The 17,018-nt window shown below is 38.7% G+C and overlaps 1 protein-coding gene across 1 annotated transcript in view; it reads right to left on the bottom strand.

Annotated features, from left to right (window-relative positions):
* The window catches only part of cabin1 (calcineurin binding protein 1), a 111,567-nt gene that overhangs the window by 58,695 nt on the left and 35,854 nt on the right, over window positions 1–17,018 (bottom strand). The window contains exons 28-30 of the mRNA XM_088935792.1: window positions 7,794–7,859; window positions 3,921–4,100; window positions 3,275–3,678 (exon numbers count right to left, since the gene is read on the bottom strand). Of these exons, the coding sequence (XP_088791918.1) occupies window positions 3,275–3,678; window positions 3,921–4,100; window positions 7,794–7,859 (650 nt within the window). The remainder of the gene's footprint in view (window positions 1–3,274; window positions 3,679–3,920; window positions 4,101–7,793; window positions 7,860–17,018) is intronic.

Raw genomic sequence — 17,018 nt, forward strand, 5'->3', positions numbered from 1 at the left:
TAACTTGTTGTGGGTTTCATAACTCTATTCTCCTGCCATCTCTACTGCTTAACAATTCTTAGATGCATAGCATGATAAAAAGACCTGCTTAAATCATTAAGGATTTCAAAATGAAGTGTAATAGAAAAATTTAATTGCCACACGCATGTACATTATGTGTCCGAGGTGATTTATATTTAGTTATAAGCCTGTAATTTCAAAATTGTGTTCTTTCATTTTTGTTGCAGATCTTAACACTTGTACAGCATTAGCACCTTACTGTTGAATCTCACAGTCACAGAATGTAATTGATACTGTAATATACTGGGAGTCTGATGGAATAAAGGCAATTTCCTACACAATGATATTCTTTTAGCAATAACAAAGCCCAAGAGAGATGATTTCCTGTGAGCACTGCCATTATTAAATATTTTCATTACTGTCATTTCCATCACTTTCAGAATTATCATAATGATTACATATAACATTACTTCATGAAGTTATTGTTAAGAAAAGCTTAAAAAGGGTTCTACTAATACCACTGCTTACTTGTACACTGCTGGAACAAGACCCAGAACAAAGATTTACAGAAGTACTTTTCATCTCTAAAAACATTAATTTTCTTAACCCTATATGTGGGTTTATTTTAGTATACCTCAGAATAGAAAATCTATGTTTTATGAATACATAAAACAACCTCCTTCAAATCATATATTATCTTATGAAAATCATGGTAACACACTTTCAAGATTGACAGATATTATCAAATCATTTTTTTATTAGTACCCTTTTTGAGTTAGTAGATTGTAACTCCAATCATGTGTATTTCTGCAATTACATTTTCAACTTTTGATCCAAAATCACCTCAGGGGTCCAAGAGACAAACGCATACGTGCATAGAAAATTGCCACATCATCTTCAACTGGAACAATGCAAAACAGAGATTAGGCATTAAGAACTTCAGAGGAGACAAAAATCCCCCAGGTGAAAAGAAACACATTTTGCAAAGTGCGTTCCTCATCTCACAAGCACTAAGCAGGTTTGTGTTTGTTTGCTCCTCTTCCTACTTCATTAAAAATGAGTTTAACAGCTTTATGACTGATCCCCTGCAATGTTATAACTTTTAATAATAATCACTTCTGCGCAGGTCAAAGTCTTGCCAGTCCGTCACTGTACCACAGCTGTACTTTACTACTCAGAAGTTTCACGTCTGGAAGGTCATCAACTGTTTTTTTTAGAGCTACCTCATTCCTTTTGCATGAAGGAGCTCTAAGGACCCCTGGGCTCCACAGATCTCAACATCTTGATAGAGCACATGTGTGAGAATCCCCAAGCTTTACTAAAAGACAGAGATTTTAGGTGGGATCAATTCAGAAAGACATAGAAGAATCAACCAAACAATAGGTTGTGAAGGGAGAGTATCACTGTGTGCTATTCTAATTGCACACAAGATTCCACTAACAATGCAATGCCTTTTTAGGGATGGGTAGAACTAAGCGGATCGTGGCTTAGTAAAGATGAAATGGTGATACTCTTGACACAACAGAGGACACATGCACCTTAAATCTGGTTTACCTCCCTGTTCTGCATCTTATTATAACCAAAACAAATTTAATAATAACCACTTAATTAGCACTCTCCACAGAAACACAAATAGAAAACTGTTGAGCAATACACATATGGAACTCTCAGGTTACTGTTAGAGAAATTAATTTCCCAAAGGAATGCATGTAACATACTGAAGTACACTAAAGAACGCTTTATGCAAAGATATTTCTATACTTCTTTCACTTCAACATTTTACCCAGAAACAACAGACTTTAAAGTTGTGATATTAAGTGAAAAAAAAACACTTTCTCAAGTAAACAATCATTTACAACACCAGAGCTGAGAGAACAAGCGCCCTGATTAATATCACAGGTTTAATCATTTATGAACTAAACTGCCCAAGGGGATAAAAAGCAACAACAGATATGCTAGTTCACAACTCACTGCTGAGTAAAAGGGAAGCACAAAATCTCTGTTCCTCACTCAGGTCACAGGCTATCTGATCCTGCTTATTATAACGATATTTTTTAGCTACCATTAGTAAGGTAATTTGTACCGGATCCAAACAATTACCTGATATTTTCATATCAAACTGCAAAAGGAGATGAATATGAATAGAACAAATGCCTGAATAAAGCAATATATAACAGACGTATAGGGTTTCTACCTGTAGAAAATAAAACTAAAACCATATAAGTTTAGAACATGCTTACCCTTTCAATCAGGCTGTCCACAGGTATGTTTCTTTAGTCATCTATTACCTGAATGTGTGCTTAAAGCAGGAAGTTTTGAAGAAACTAACTGCTATCTATGATCATACACATTAATTTTCCACTAATACATAACAGCGGATCTTGATTTAAAAGGTCGGTATCCTTAAAACAATATGGAGCTGAGAAACATGATAAAACAGATTTATAACTGCTATCATAAGCCATCATAAGCAATGGGGCAACAACAGGAATTCACACAGAACTACATCTCGAATCTTGCTGCATTATTGGAGCCACCTGATTTCTAATGAGCACCGCTAGCCCGATCCTGTCTTAACAAGGTCCGTTATGTGAAATTAGAAGTGCTGGCTTCAGCAATGCAGTTGAAGTTTCCTTGCGCCAACCTCAGAGAGAGTAATGTAAAGGCAGATTAGACTCCCACACATGTGTTGATGGCACAACTTCACCAAATTGCATTCAGCTGCCAGAGATTCGAGCTTATTATAAAGCAAACTGAGTTTCTAAAGAATGATGAGTCAAAAGTGGACCAAAATAAATTGTTACTGAAAAATACAAATGTGCAAGTTCTGTTAACTGTGTCCTTGCTTTCTGCACTCAGCATGTGATAAAAATCAAGACTAAAACATGAGCCTTTCCAGTAGAGTTTCATGCACGCACAGTCACAGACTTACGCATTTCTGAAATACACAAAACAACCAGGAGCTCGTAACTGTATGAACTGGGATATTTTAACATTTGGGCACAAGCTTTCCTGTGCAATTTGGGCTGAAAAAAACACAGCCTTTGCTAGCACTGCCCTTTGCTTCAGACTCTGAATGCATGGGGAACCGTTTTCAAAAATTTTAAAGTATGCAAAAAAAGATATAGTAACATATATAGAAATAGGAGGTGGGGGTGCACTTTTCTGGGCTTTTCTTTTCAATGAAGGTGCAGAAATAAACGTGTTGGGAGATACGTGCAACACGCTGGGAGTAATGGGCCCGGGTCGGAGAACAGGGGGCACCCTGGCTCACCTGGTGCGTCTTGCTGTTGGCGTAGAGGAAGGCCAGACGGTAGAGGCTTTTGTAGTGCTGAGGGAAACGGCTGAGGCAGAGGAAAAGGGCCCGGACGCACATGTCCACCAGAACCCGCCGCTGCTCGGCCCGGTCCAAGGGCAGGCTCTGCGGCGCCTCCGGCACCTCCGCTGCCGCCTCCCCCTTCTTCCTGGCCTCGCTCGCTGGGGTCACTGGGGTCACCGGGGTCAAGACAGCGGAGGGCTTGGCAGGATTTGCTGGCACTGTGGACAGCGCTGGATCAGAGGCAGCCTTTTGCCCTCTGAGTTCTGTCAATGAGACGGACAGGTCGTCCAGCACCTCAATTATGTTTCTGTTGTCCTGAAGGACATCTGTGGGTCTCTCACTTTTCTCTTCCAACACACCTGGAAAGAGTTTCACAGCATGCATCAGCCATGTTGCACTTACCCACTTTACTACAGCACAGCAAGACTTCTTACCAGCATTTCTTAAGCATATCTGATTATTTATGCTGCTAGAATATTTATAAAGAAAAAGAAAAATAACTGGTCTTATCCTAAGGCATCCAGCTGGCGACAGCTCATTAACTCAAGCTGTTACACATTCCAAATAAAATCCTTCAATGCCAGACGGAAAAGGCGGGTACCTGCTTCCTCCACTCTTTCCTGTCCTTCTTTCAGAGGCGTGGTGTTTTCCGACGAGGAGGCGCTCCCCTTCCCAGACAGCACCTTGCGGCTGCTGTCCTGGGAGCTGGCAGGGTCGGAGAAGGGGTCGTGGATGGAGTTGGAGTCGGACAGCATCACCACCATGCTGTCCTGGCTCCGTTCTGACAGGACAAAGACACACAAATGCACGTCATATAGCACTTGGCGGACACCGGACTATGGCACATATAAAGCAGCAAGCACCATTGCTTTCTTTTGGAAACATCTTTCTCCCAATTCAATACAGCTTTGAGTCCACACTCAGTTATGAGATAACAACAAGTTAAGCCTGGCTGCTCTGTAATTGTCAACATTAGTTTTTCAGAAGTATTCAACAGATTGTTTTCATTAAATGTGGCCAACCGTGATTTCTTTCCTTGATATATCATTCTCGGTTTTATCTCGCAGATGGCTCACTCAAGTATCCAAGGACTGGAGAGCACTGATTGTCCTGAAGAGATATTACTTGAAGTCCAAAACCTGGTAAGCCTTCCTGAGAGTTTATAGCCAAATTCTGTACAGTGGGGACTAAAATGAGCAGATCTGCTACATGATAGGAAGCTTCACCTTACTGCTGCACTGGGGATATTCAGCTACAGTATGTAAGGTACAGCAGAGTTTTTAAGACATTTGATTAATTAAAACCAGACTTAAAAAAATCTTAAGGAACCTCTTTCCTATCCACCCACATTTTTAGTTTAGGTACCATCGAATCGTATTTTCAGTTATTGGTGTACATGGTTTACATCACATAGACACACCCCTTGTTATTGCAACATGTTGCAAGATGTGAGCAAAGCAAGGCAGTGTTTACTGTATTGTGTGTAGATTTTACAATAATCAGGCATTGTCTGGGTACGACTCCTGGGCTTGGTGCAAGGTACCAGCCAGGCTTGGGGAAAGAAAGAGTTAGTAGATAGATACAGCACCTGAAATACACCTCAGAGGGAAGAAGAGTGTAAATTGCCACCAAGAAGAAGACAGAAGAGAAAGAAGCTTTGCAACTTCATGTTTCAAGGCAAAAAAACTTATAAAGGGCTTGGAAGTTACAATCACAAGTTAGCATTTGTTGTTTGATTTGATGCTCACCTGCATGCTCACACAAAACACATCCACAACAGCTACTGTATACTGTGCCTGTGCCAGAAGGGAAATAACAGCTGCTGGACCGGCTCAATCCGTAACTTTACAAGAAAGAACACGAGTCTATATGCAATTCACCCAAACTTCCAAACTACTGGTTAAATAAAACCTAATATCCTACCTCTTTTGAAAATCTTCTTCATTGTATTAAGCGCTCTCTTCTTCTCATATGAGTTCTCAAACTCCATTGTTCTACGGTTCTATGTTCTGGTTTACTGCTCTAATTCATACAAACTCTGTAAATTGATTTGAAGGTTGTGAACCACTTTGAAATGTTCTGCACATGCAATAAAATCTGTGCACATTCAATACAACTCTACCACATACAAAAACTGACTAACTGGTGATGGAATAGTTAAACGTTTAAGTCTAATCTGACGATGTTAAGCGCCATACATTAAATCACATCACAACTGCAGACATATTCAGTAGGGGAACAGGCTACCATTGTATAAATGTTAGGACTGGTTGCCACCATAGCTGGGCAATACTGCTCATACAAAATATTCAGGCAGTGTTCATTCTGTTTACATAGGCTTATATGCAAACAGCGCTTTAGTGCCAAACAGAGGTCAAACCCACCTCTGAGTGCAAACTCTCAGCTCTGCAAGCACAGAACGCTGACTGTTGCTGGCCGCCTCTCAGCAGTGCCAGTAAAAATGTGCAACTACTGGGACCGCAGTGGATGTGTCATACAGCCACGATCTGGACCAGGAATCTCCAGGCCAGGAGCAGGCCCCCATGGCTTTTCCAATCAATGTCATTAAACAGCTTTGATGCTTTCAAAACATTAATCAAACACTGAAGGTCAGTAATTAAGCATCAGCTGGGACAGAGCTCTGTAACAGAATAAAAGAGTCAAAGTATCCTCGCCACTGGCTACGGTTAATTACTAATTCAGTTGCAAGCATTTCCCAATCAGAAAATCAGCTGTACAAGGCCAGGGAAGGAATGGGAACGTGTTTCAGGCACAGTGTTTCCTTTGGGGACAAAAATGACTAAAGCAGCAAGGAGAGCAAATCAAACAACACAATCCAGTGAAAAACCTTCTTACCCAGAGATTTCTTCTTCAGCATCATACTGTATTTACGCTGGACCCGTCACCACTTAGTTAATGGAATTAAGGATTAATTAATGGAATTAAGGCTATTCCAATAAGCTCTTCCACTTTTAGAAATAGCTTATTCATTTTTAACAAAGACAAAAAGGGAAACCACAACACTTCTTCAATTTTCGGACAAGTGAAAACAGTGAATACTTTTGAATACTAAATACAACTAATTACTTAATACTTTTTCATGCTGATATACTACCTTTATTTCCTAAGAAGACAGAATTTTGGGGTTGCTTAACTGAACACACTGTGCATATAAAATACACGCATTGTCGATACCTTAATCTAGCAGGCTAATTTTAATAAAGGTCACATAAAATGCAGAAACAATTGTCCTGTCTGGCTCGGTGTAGATGATTTAAGCATAACATGATACTGACAGGTTCCAGGGATTTGTCCCTGTCCTGTGCCAAAGAGAAAGTTGACTGGGAACACCACTTCATTGTGCACCAGGAGAAGATCTGGTGACCTGAACTGGATAAATGTACCTATGATCTGATCTATGTGAAAACAATACATATTACATAATAGATTTTAGGACATGAATAACGTTTATAGTATTCATAGGCTTAATAGTAAGAACAATTTTGTAATAGAGAGCAATAATAGAGAACAATTTCGATAAATCAGATTAATTGGAATTTAAATCAATTAAACACACAAATCTTGCAATTTAATATCTGGTTTCTCGATATTGACTAACAGAGGTCCAAGGTAAATAGCGATCACTTCACAGTGAATACAGTTCTACATTCCCGCTTCGACCAAAGCCCCCCAACTGCACCCGCTGACATAAGCCATGTATCTGCAGAACTGATCCAAACCACCAAGTGAAGTACAATGCATCACGATTCCTTTGCAGAGGCAAAACATTCTAAAAAACCTGCAACCTCAGCATGTAACACAATGTTCTGCAGACAATCACAAAACCAAGGACAGGAAAACAAGTTTTTTTTTCTTTAATAGGAACACAAGGGAAATAATTCCTAGAAAAAAACCTAATTACTAAAATCTTGGCACCCAACGGTTAGGGAGAATTCTACGGCAAGATACATGGTCTATTTTTGAGAGAAACAATTTGCCAATGCAGAGGAATTCGGCTGCACAGTTAAAAGGGCAAGCTGTACTTTTAGTACTTTTAGACGACTGCTAAAAACTGAATAACTCCCTAACATGAAGTAAACTGATAAGATCATATCACAATGCAATGCTAAAACAAAAAACATTGTATAGGTACAGTTTCAATCATACTGATCTTTAAGCTGCTCTTACTTAAATCAGAACTGCATACACCACCTTACTGGGCTTAGCACTTGGGACCTTTTTTTACCATGTTTTACCATTTTTACCACCATTTTAGTAAGGGGCACTAAATCCCTAAATAACTATAAATCACAAGAGCCCCAAGATATGATTTTTTTAAAGTGCTGTCTGAAATAAAGGCAATTTAACTACTGAATTTTAACATTTTAAAATATCCCAATATCTAAAATAGAGGCAGTTTGTGCTTCACAAATGTATTCCCAACTTTTCAAGTGGTAATCCAAAGGAACAGTACCAGTCGCTGATGTCGGCCACTTTGAAAAGCTCGTCAGGAAGTAATCATGGTCAAATGCTGGAATGGCTGTAGATGATATTGGGAGTCTGCTTTAGCACAATATCAAAAGAAGCAATCACAACATTCCAATAACAAGAACATCACTTCTTTAAAACTGACAGGTGAAGTACAATGCACTATATTTCTGCTTGCTAGGAAATAGGCTTTCACCTGTAAAACAAGCATGGCAGAGATAAGTACAGTAGATGTACAAGACACCACTCAGAACATCAGCTTTCTATTATAATTTCATCCTTGGAGGCTATAATTGAAAAGCCCTACCCGCTCACCTGAGCCTGTTTGTATGCAATGGTTTTAAACATTCCCTTCATTGGGACTTCAGTGATTAAAAAGCAGGAAACAAAGAGTTAAATATAATTCCATCACCAGTAATGTTGGTCTTCACGTAGCGTACCTCATAGACACAATGTTGTTCTGTTTTTATTTTCTGTCCAGCAGCCCTTACCTGCTTTTTGATGAGACACATTGGTGTATTAATCCTTAAGCAGTGACATTTGAATCTCATCAGCCTGTCTGGTGCGACAGTTATCATAACTAGAAACCATGCATCTCTGCAGTTCTAGCCTGGTTAATTTGCAAAGGGCTACAAGATGATGTTCACCAAGGAATATCCAAGCTATATAGCTCATGTATATTTATACATAATAAAATGATTAATTGACAGATCTGGGGACTTTTAAATTAGAGAACCAAAGAGCAAGATTTTTGCATCAGCAGTGTAAAGGGTACTTCAAGCACAAAAGTTAGGCCATTTTCCATCCCTGAGCTCTTTAGACAAAGACAGATGACAGAATACAAAGTGGACTGTAGGACACAGAATGTGTTTGCTTGGCATTCACCGCCATGGGACCCACATGCATACAAAATGATAAAGCAAGTTGTGTCAGAAGCAAGCAAGCAGAGAGTAAGCAGGCAGGCAGGTAGGTAGGTAGGAATCTGGAAAGGCTAAGTGTAATATAGGCAATATGGCTGCAATATAAAGACATTCAAGCTTTACAGGACAGGAAATACAAAAAGGAAGGAAAAAAACAAGAGACCCGTGATTAAATTCCTGTTGTTTTTAAATTGGGGACTAAGGATAGCATACCATTTTCAGAAAATAGCATGGTACTTTTCTCCGGTTCCATTTTGTTACACACTTAGCATTTACATTGAATTTTTATTTGAGCAAACAGAATGTTACACTTTTATTAAAAAGAACTTTGAAAGCTTATTCAGTGGATGCTCTCCACACCACAATTTGGAAAAAAATTAAAATCCATGTCCTACAAAACCTTAAGGATAATGTTCCTGAAGAACATTTCCAGAACAACAGTGGCATGAACAGACTGCTAACATTTTCTCAATGAATCTCTAGCAAGTGAAGTTGAAGAGCAGGCTTAGATTACTGCACAGTTCTGGCAGAGTGTAGCTTTAGAAAATGTGTATTATATAGACTGAGAAATGATATTGTTTAAAAAAAACTTTCAAAGTCACTTAAAGAACAAGTTTTAGTTTTATTTTCCCCAATGGTTTCCAATCTTTGAAACTTACTTTATCTGGCTATGAAAGAAGGATCAGAGGGCATGAAGTGAAATTCAAAATTGTCTCTTGAAAGAATCTATAGAACCAAAATGTAATGTTTTCATAGCTCTCCCAAAGACACCCACAGCTCCTTGTGAAATCTATTGGTAATTGGTATGCAAAAATCGAATTTTCAACCTTTTAGCTCTTAAAATATTAGCAATGTTTCACCACTGCACTCTCAGTGATATAGCAATAATGCTAAGAACAAGTCTATAAAACTGAATGTCTGCTTAGCAATGAACAGTGCAATCTAACGGCTTTTGTGGATAAATAATACAAAAAACAGGCTCTCTTGAAATGTTTGATCATCTCAGCTCATTGAAGGAACTTAAACAAATCAATTACTAAGTTTTACAAGTAACAAAATGCAATAATGTACATCAAGGCAGAACTGATGCTTCAAGTGGGCAAAGGCCAGCTTCAAAAGGCTGCAGATTGGAAATACTGTATGTGCCTTTAGAAAAACTGCAGGCAAACCTGATGCACTGCAATGGAGGTTTCTACCACCCTCCACTCTCTGCAGAGAAGAAAAACACAGAGCTGATGTAATACAGCTGTGCCGGGGTTATGTGCACACAACCTGTGTTACCTAGTTGTTACATGCTAAAAGGACGTCATGCTGCAACAGGAAAGCCCATGCAGAGCGGCTGCTGGAGGTGGGGATGTGGAGATTGCACAGCAGGGACTCAGGAACTCTGCCGATGCTCACTGAATTGATTGGTGGGCAAAGTGTGAAATGTAAAATGTTACCTTGGAAATGAAAAATGTCCAGCACGTCCGCAGTAATCTAGTGATCGGTATTTATCAAAACGTAATGGATGCTTAATGTCATCAAAGGGCTTATAGCAAGGCTTCCTAATCGTGTCCTGATGACCCCAGTGTCGGCCGGATTTTGATCCAGCTTAATTGCTTGATCCTCCATTTCTTAATTGAGCACATTACTGAACAGATATTTTAACTACCTGGAACTATTATATGGACTGCAGTTCTTTAATCTACTGTTTGAAATCAAGCATCACATTTTATACCTCTAATCTGATACATTTTAGCAGACAAAAGTGATAAACATTAAACTAATTTAATTAAGGTTTTAATTAATAATGGAAATTCAGTTTATCTATAAACCAACACAACTAGGTCTCATCTTCCACATGAACAAAATTCAAGGTAACCCTTTCTCTTCCATTCAATTCCATTGCAAGTCTTTGCAAGTCTTTCAAGTTAACTCTTTATTACTGATGTGATTTCCAGCAGTTGGGTAAACTAAGCAATTGAGGATTGAGTAACTAAAGCACTGTTAAGTTCAGAGTTGAGTGACAGCAAAGACCGGAAGAGTGAAGATTGCTCACTGAATGGGTACACTAGCGCCCAACTCCAATATACCACAGCTGAATGAGGGCACAGTTTTCAACAGAAGGCTTGTTTACGAAGAACCAGAATAATAAACTGACAGACAAACAGGAGGGAAAATGAGTATCAGTGTTGACAAGCACTACATGCAGGTAGTACGCATGTATATAGTAGACATTTCAAAACGTTAGTAGTAAACTTGAGTAAAGGACTGAAGTGTTTATGTCCATTCATCACTGTTTTGTCTAAGGTACAGTACTGGCAGCAATAAAAGTTATGAACACTTAGATATATTGCAGGAAATACACAATTTCATTTGAAAAAACAAACGATTGAATGTAGAGGGCTAACTTTTGGGAACCACTTTTCAGAAATATGTATATATTTCTAATGAGGGATTTTTTTCGTGAGTAATGAGTTTTACTCAAAACAAAGAGAATACACGTCAATTATTCAAAATACAGTTTTTACGACATCTTGGCTACATCAAGCGCAGCAAATCCTAAATTCACCTGCTCCCCATGTATCCAAAAAAAAGTTTAAGAGCAGATTAATTTAGGAGTGACAACTGAATATACTTCTCTTCACATAAGAGTTGTGGATTATCTGGAATATTTACTGGACTTATTACAATTCAGCAATCATCTTTCTTGCCTTTTAATATTATAAAAGCAATTGTTAAAGTGGACTCTTTGGAAATTGTATGACATCTGGGTCTCTTTTAACATTTTTGGTTGTTTCAAGGGCGCATATCAGATTGAAACTGATAGATTGATTATTAATAGAAATGTCTTTTCATTGAAATACAAATCTGGGTTACGCTTTACTAACTATGGTCTGCCCTGCTAAAACAGTACAAGTAAAGTACAGCTGTGATCATCTCAACCTACAAAGGCTATGTATTGATAGCTGATATTGGTGGACATTAGTTTTTTTACAGGATGATGCTGACGCTGTCTTGTGGGCATGACCACGATTCAGAATCAGGGTGACCCTGTGGGTGAAGTGCCCTCAGACCAAGTGGCAAACCGACTCGCTCCTTCAACACCAGTATCACAAAAAGCAGGCTGCCGATTAACACTGGCCTGGAATTTCATTTAATTAGCAAAGCTTCAAATTATGCCACGGCACTTCAACAATCAGACATCTTTTAGTTGTTTTTTTTTTCTTCACTTCTGTCCTTGTCTCAAAATTAAAATATTAAAGTAGCTATGTACAGTATTTAATTTTTGTAATAGTAACAGGCAAAGCAGGTGAGTTTTTAACATTCAGCCATGCAGGAAAGCAAATCATACATTAAAAGAAGTCCTTTTTTATTAAGAGGAATGAGCGCCACATAGAAAAGGGCTTTGCGGGTACAGTTATGAAGAATCACAAAAAAAGATTTATTGAGGATATTGGAATAGTGCTGTGTTATTATAATATGATATTAGACTACATGATAATTCAAATTATTATGCTACAATATCTTCATTGACCACTATCTTCTTTATCTATACTTATTACTTCCTTATAGATATATACAGTAATATATACAGATATTTACTGTATACAGTATATACAGTAAACCTTCGGTTTGGCACAGGAACAACTTTCATTGACCTAACTGACTGTGTTTCGGGGTTGAAAAACATCAGCCATGATTTAACAGATATTTGGCAATAACAATAATCATCCCTATTAGTCCATTAAACCAAGGATTTACTGTTCTTATATGTGTCCAGTCTTAAACAGTTTTTAAAAACTATGAACATTCTGATGACTGAGGAATTGTGATTTTTTTTAAATGCGCAAGTTCTTATTTAGACTATTCTCTTGACCACGTAGACTCAAATCCCTTCTGTGAAACAATATGGGGATTTCATTCCATTGAGTAGCAAGCCTAGAACCGTCCTGCCAAGGCAAAATAAAACTAATGAGGCATCAAGCAGTCACCTCATTGCCATGAAACGAAGGTAATGTGGATAATGACAGTGGGCTTGCACTGACAACACAGTTCCTGGAACCTACAAAATCAGCAAGTCCATTCATTCAAATAGATATTGCACCCTGTGCAAGGAACTGTAACGGTGTTGTGAATGTGCATAAAACACATGGGAATCCATACTACTCCACATCGACACACATCCAGGATTCCAACAAGTCCATCTAATCAACCAACGTCAGATCCAAAAAGATTACTCTTTCAATAAAGGGCTCCGTCATTAACGTTTCATGTCTGTCTTCTTGACTAATCCTTGTTATCTCCAGTCAGAGACATCATTCATGCAGATTCCCCAAGATCCTTCAGGGTATAAACAGCTGAGATTCTTGGACCTAGAAGTTATTAGACACTGAAATAAGGCAGATATCCCCAAAAGCCTGTTGTAAGTTTGTAACCTTTATTATTTTCTAATCTAGGATTCCAGTTTAGCATGCCCTTCATAGCTCTCTCTGAGTTACACTGTAAATGGGTCAGACAAATGTCCTTTTCATCAAAATCAGCAATGATTCATGTTTTAGCGATGTTATAAGAATGAGCTGCCTAGTTCAGACCTCCTACTACATATTACCACCTATGTCTATACCTTTTGTATAAGAATAATTGTTTTGTTGATTTGTTTGTTGATTTACCTGGAGCTGCTCATGCTGACTTTTAGACCAGTTTATCTTGCCTCTTGGAGGTTAATTACAGGCAAAGACACAAAAGAGCAGTGCAAAGATTTCAAATCCTTTATCAAAAAAATGGCATAAGTTCTTAAAACAGAGTTCCTTCAAAGACAAGGCCAATATTTTACAATCAAAATATTTTTCTCCAACAATTTTTTTCATTTTTTATATATTTAATTAAATATGGCTTTAAGCATTAATCTGACCTTTGCTTTTTAATGGAAAAAAGTTATTTAAAAATAACTTGAAGCACATTGCTTAGTCTTTCTGTTTTCCCTGTTTCTATTTAATCACTTTAAAAGAGAAAAATCTCATCTTCTTTGCTGAAGGAAGATGTTAAAAGATGCACTGTTAGACTGTGTTCTGTTAGCAAATACATTATGTTACTGCATTAACAAAACGTGATGTTTTTTTCCCCATTCTCTGTTGACCTGTTCTGCATTGTGGTGGAAAGCTTCCAGTCTTAAAGTAAAAAGCTAAGTAAAGAGAAGAAGACAGAAAACTGATTAATGATCAATGTTATAAACATTCAGTACTACTCACAACCACAACACTGATGCACTTTTACCTAAAAAGAAATCAACACTAAGGGTACAGTCAGATAAGTTAGAATTAATTTTAAACTCTCGCTCATTTTTAGTTTGACACCCCCGCAGAGACCCTTCTGTGCTGATCGGTCACTCTGCATCATAATCCCTCACAAAAGAGTCCGTCACTGTCATGCGGTTGCTAAAAATATGGCCAGGGAGTGACAGCACAGTGACCTTGTAAGATACTTGCCCATTAATTCATACTCCGAGACACAATTATTGCCAAATCAAAAGACTTAATTCTTTCAAGGCTCTAAAGCAGTGGAGGATGTGGGAAAAGGTAACATTACAGGGTTTGAAAATATGAAAAATACACTATGGCTATTTTGTCCATGTTCTCATGTATCCTCTCCTTGAATCTACTTGTGCTGTAAATAAACTAACTAGACAATGTATCCACTTTGCTAACAGATCATATTCTACAACCCAGTCACAGCAAGAGGAAAGCCAATTCTACTTAGATAAAAAATACAAGGCAGCCAAGAAAAGGAGAAATAGCTAAGAGGAAGCCGTGGCAGCATGTTTGAAAACAGGGAATAAGACATAGAATGAGACCTCTCAAGTGGCTCAACCTGTTAAGATGAGATCATGGGTTCAAGCCTGGGTCATGGCACTAGCTGACTGTGACTGTGACCGAGACTGAGAATAGGTGGTGCAAAACTTTGTGAGCTCCACCCAGCACAGTGTGGGATTAGTCAGCTAGAGCTCTCTTGGCTCTCAAACTGCTCAGGCACTTAAGGGCTTCAAGTGCTACCCTTAAAGAATGCACCTATCCTCCAGCTGGGGCTCCACGCAGTGCAGGAGGATGTCGAGCCTGCGACATGTTGAAAGCTGATTGGTTCAAATGCAGGTGGATCAGAGAAGGGGACTATGAACTTGAACTTGAACTTTATTGCCATATGTAACCGGTACTGGTACAATGGAATTCCTATTCCTATTCCTATGGAATTCCTGAGCTTAGACGTGAAAAACACAACCAGCTATTCTAGTGGGTATAACAAAAATAATTGGTGATCCTAATTTCTTTTTTAAAAAAATCTGGAACAGCCTGAAAATGCATCATATTCCCCAAGCCCAATTTGCATCAACACCTTTTTCTGGTGATGTGCACTTGTGACATGTTGCAGAGGTGGAAGAGCAATGTGGGTGTCTCTTCTAGTCAAGATTGCCAAGGAGGCAGTGCCAAAAAAAGAGAACAAGAGGGACATTAAAGGGCGTTAGGATAGCTTTAACAATGTAGAGAGGACAGAAGCAGCTCTCCCTTTTTGTAAAACATTACAAAATGACATCAATACTAAATTCACAACCTGGTCATCATTTAAAAAAAAAACTGCTGAGTTTCTTCCTGGGGACATGAATCAGCTTTCCCTCAACAAATACTTATTGAAATGCATGTTGCCTTTCTCATACAGCAATTAAGCTTCCTTTTTCTTATCACTGATGATCTGAAGTAAAACAAAGTAAATCAAAACCAACTATGCAGTTTTGCCATGGTTATAAGAATGTCCTTCCTAATGTATTTAAGCAGCAAAATGGAAAATGTAGTAAATTTTCTTTTCTCGTTAACGTAGCCATAAAATTATTCAAAGTTTATCCTCCTAATGGTTGCTGTGGAAAGTGGACCGGTGTGCAACGCAGGTGACAGGAAAACAGCTTGTACTAAGTAACACTCGTTGATCCAGAGGCCTTGCATTGCTTAGAAACAGTGCATGCTGTTCTGTGTACTAATCCCACATAACAAACAAAAAACACAAGTCTGTCAGAACCATTCCAGCAGACTTGTTTTCAAGGAAACCTTGGAAGGGTAATGAGAAGGAGAGTACGTCATCTTACTAAAATTAGGATCTAGTTCCTGACATCTCTATCATATCACTACTGCCACAAGTTTCAAACCCAGAAATTCTGTTTTTCTTTGCTTAATCAACCAGTACATCAGCTTTGGTATGATGCATGTTTTAACATGCCATTTCAAGATACTCAAATCCATAAAGTCTGTTAATTTCTCTACTGAAATACACTCTATTTACTTAATTGTACAAGTACTACTGCTGGCAATAGCTTCTTTATCACATATTGAAAATCATGTACTGGTGAAAGCAAGCCTTCTTCATAAAATATGATACGTATGAAGTCACCAGGTGTTTTTATTTTTAAAGAGATATATACACAATAAGGGTATGTGATAAATGATAAGGGCAGAGTGGTGGCTCTGTGGCTAAGGATCTGTGCCTGTGGCTGGAAGGTTGCTGGTTCAAATCCCGCAGCCGGCAGAGGAATCCTACTCCGTTGGGGCCCTGAGCAAGGCCCTTAACCCCAGATGCTCCAGGGGCGCCGTATAAATAGCTGACCCTGCGCTCTGACCCAAAGCTTCTCTTGTCCCGCCTGTGTGTCTCATAGAGAGCAAGCTGGGGTATGTGAAAAGACAAATTCTTAATGCAAGAAATTGTATATGACCAATAAAATGATCTTATCTTACACAAGTAAAAAAAAACATGAACAAAAATACAGATCGGAGGATCATGATCTATTTGCATGAACTCCTTCAGCACGTATCACATATAATCTCTCTGAGCATTAACAAACCAAAAGCACTGGATCATAGACATAATCAGACCAGACAGCTGTGGGATGTTCCATCACTCCTCCTGTGCAGCTGCAGCTAGCTAGTGAGGGCTGGTCACATTTGTCTGCGGTTGATGGCCTTGGCATGTTCGCACAAATGTTCTAGTAGGCTCAGTTCAGGACAGTTCGCACTGTCCTACTGGAAAACGTCTAGACTGGCTTGCAGGAATGGAAAAAACATTCCAACAAGGTGTTCCACCACGTAACACTGAGCAAGTTGGTTGCCCTCAAATCTGCACCAAAAAGGTCTTGTATAAATTCCTCCCACATTATCACATTTCCATTTCCACCCATAACTGATTTGAAGAACAGGCAAATGAGCAAAAAGCTCACTGTAGCACCTCAACATCATCTTCCATGTGGTCTGTCAAAGTTAAATCAGGAATCA

Source organism: Atractosteus spatula, chromosome 17 (genome assembly GCF_055471065.1).
Source record: "Atractosteus spatula isolate fAtrSpa1 chromosome 17, fAtrSpa1.hap1, whole genome shotgun sequence".
NCBI classification, from domain to species: domain Eukaryota; kingdom Metazoa; phylum Chordata; class Actinopteri; order Semionotiformes; family Lepisosteidae; genus Atractosteus; species Atractosteus spatula.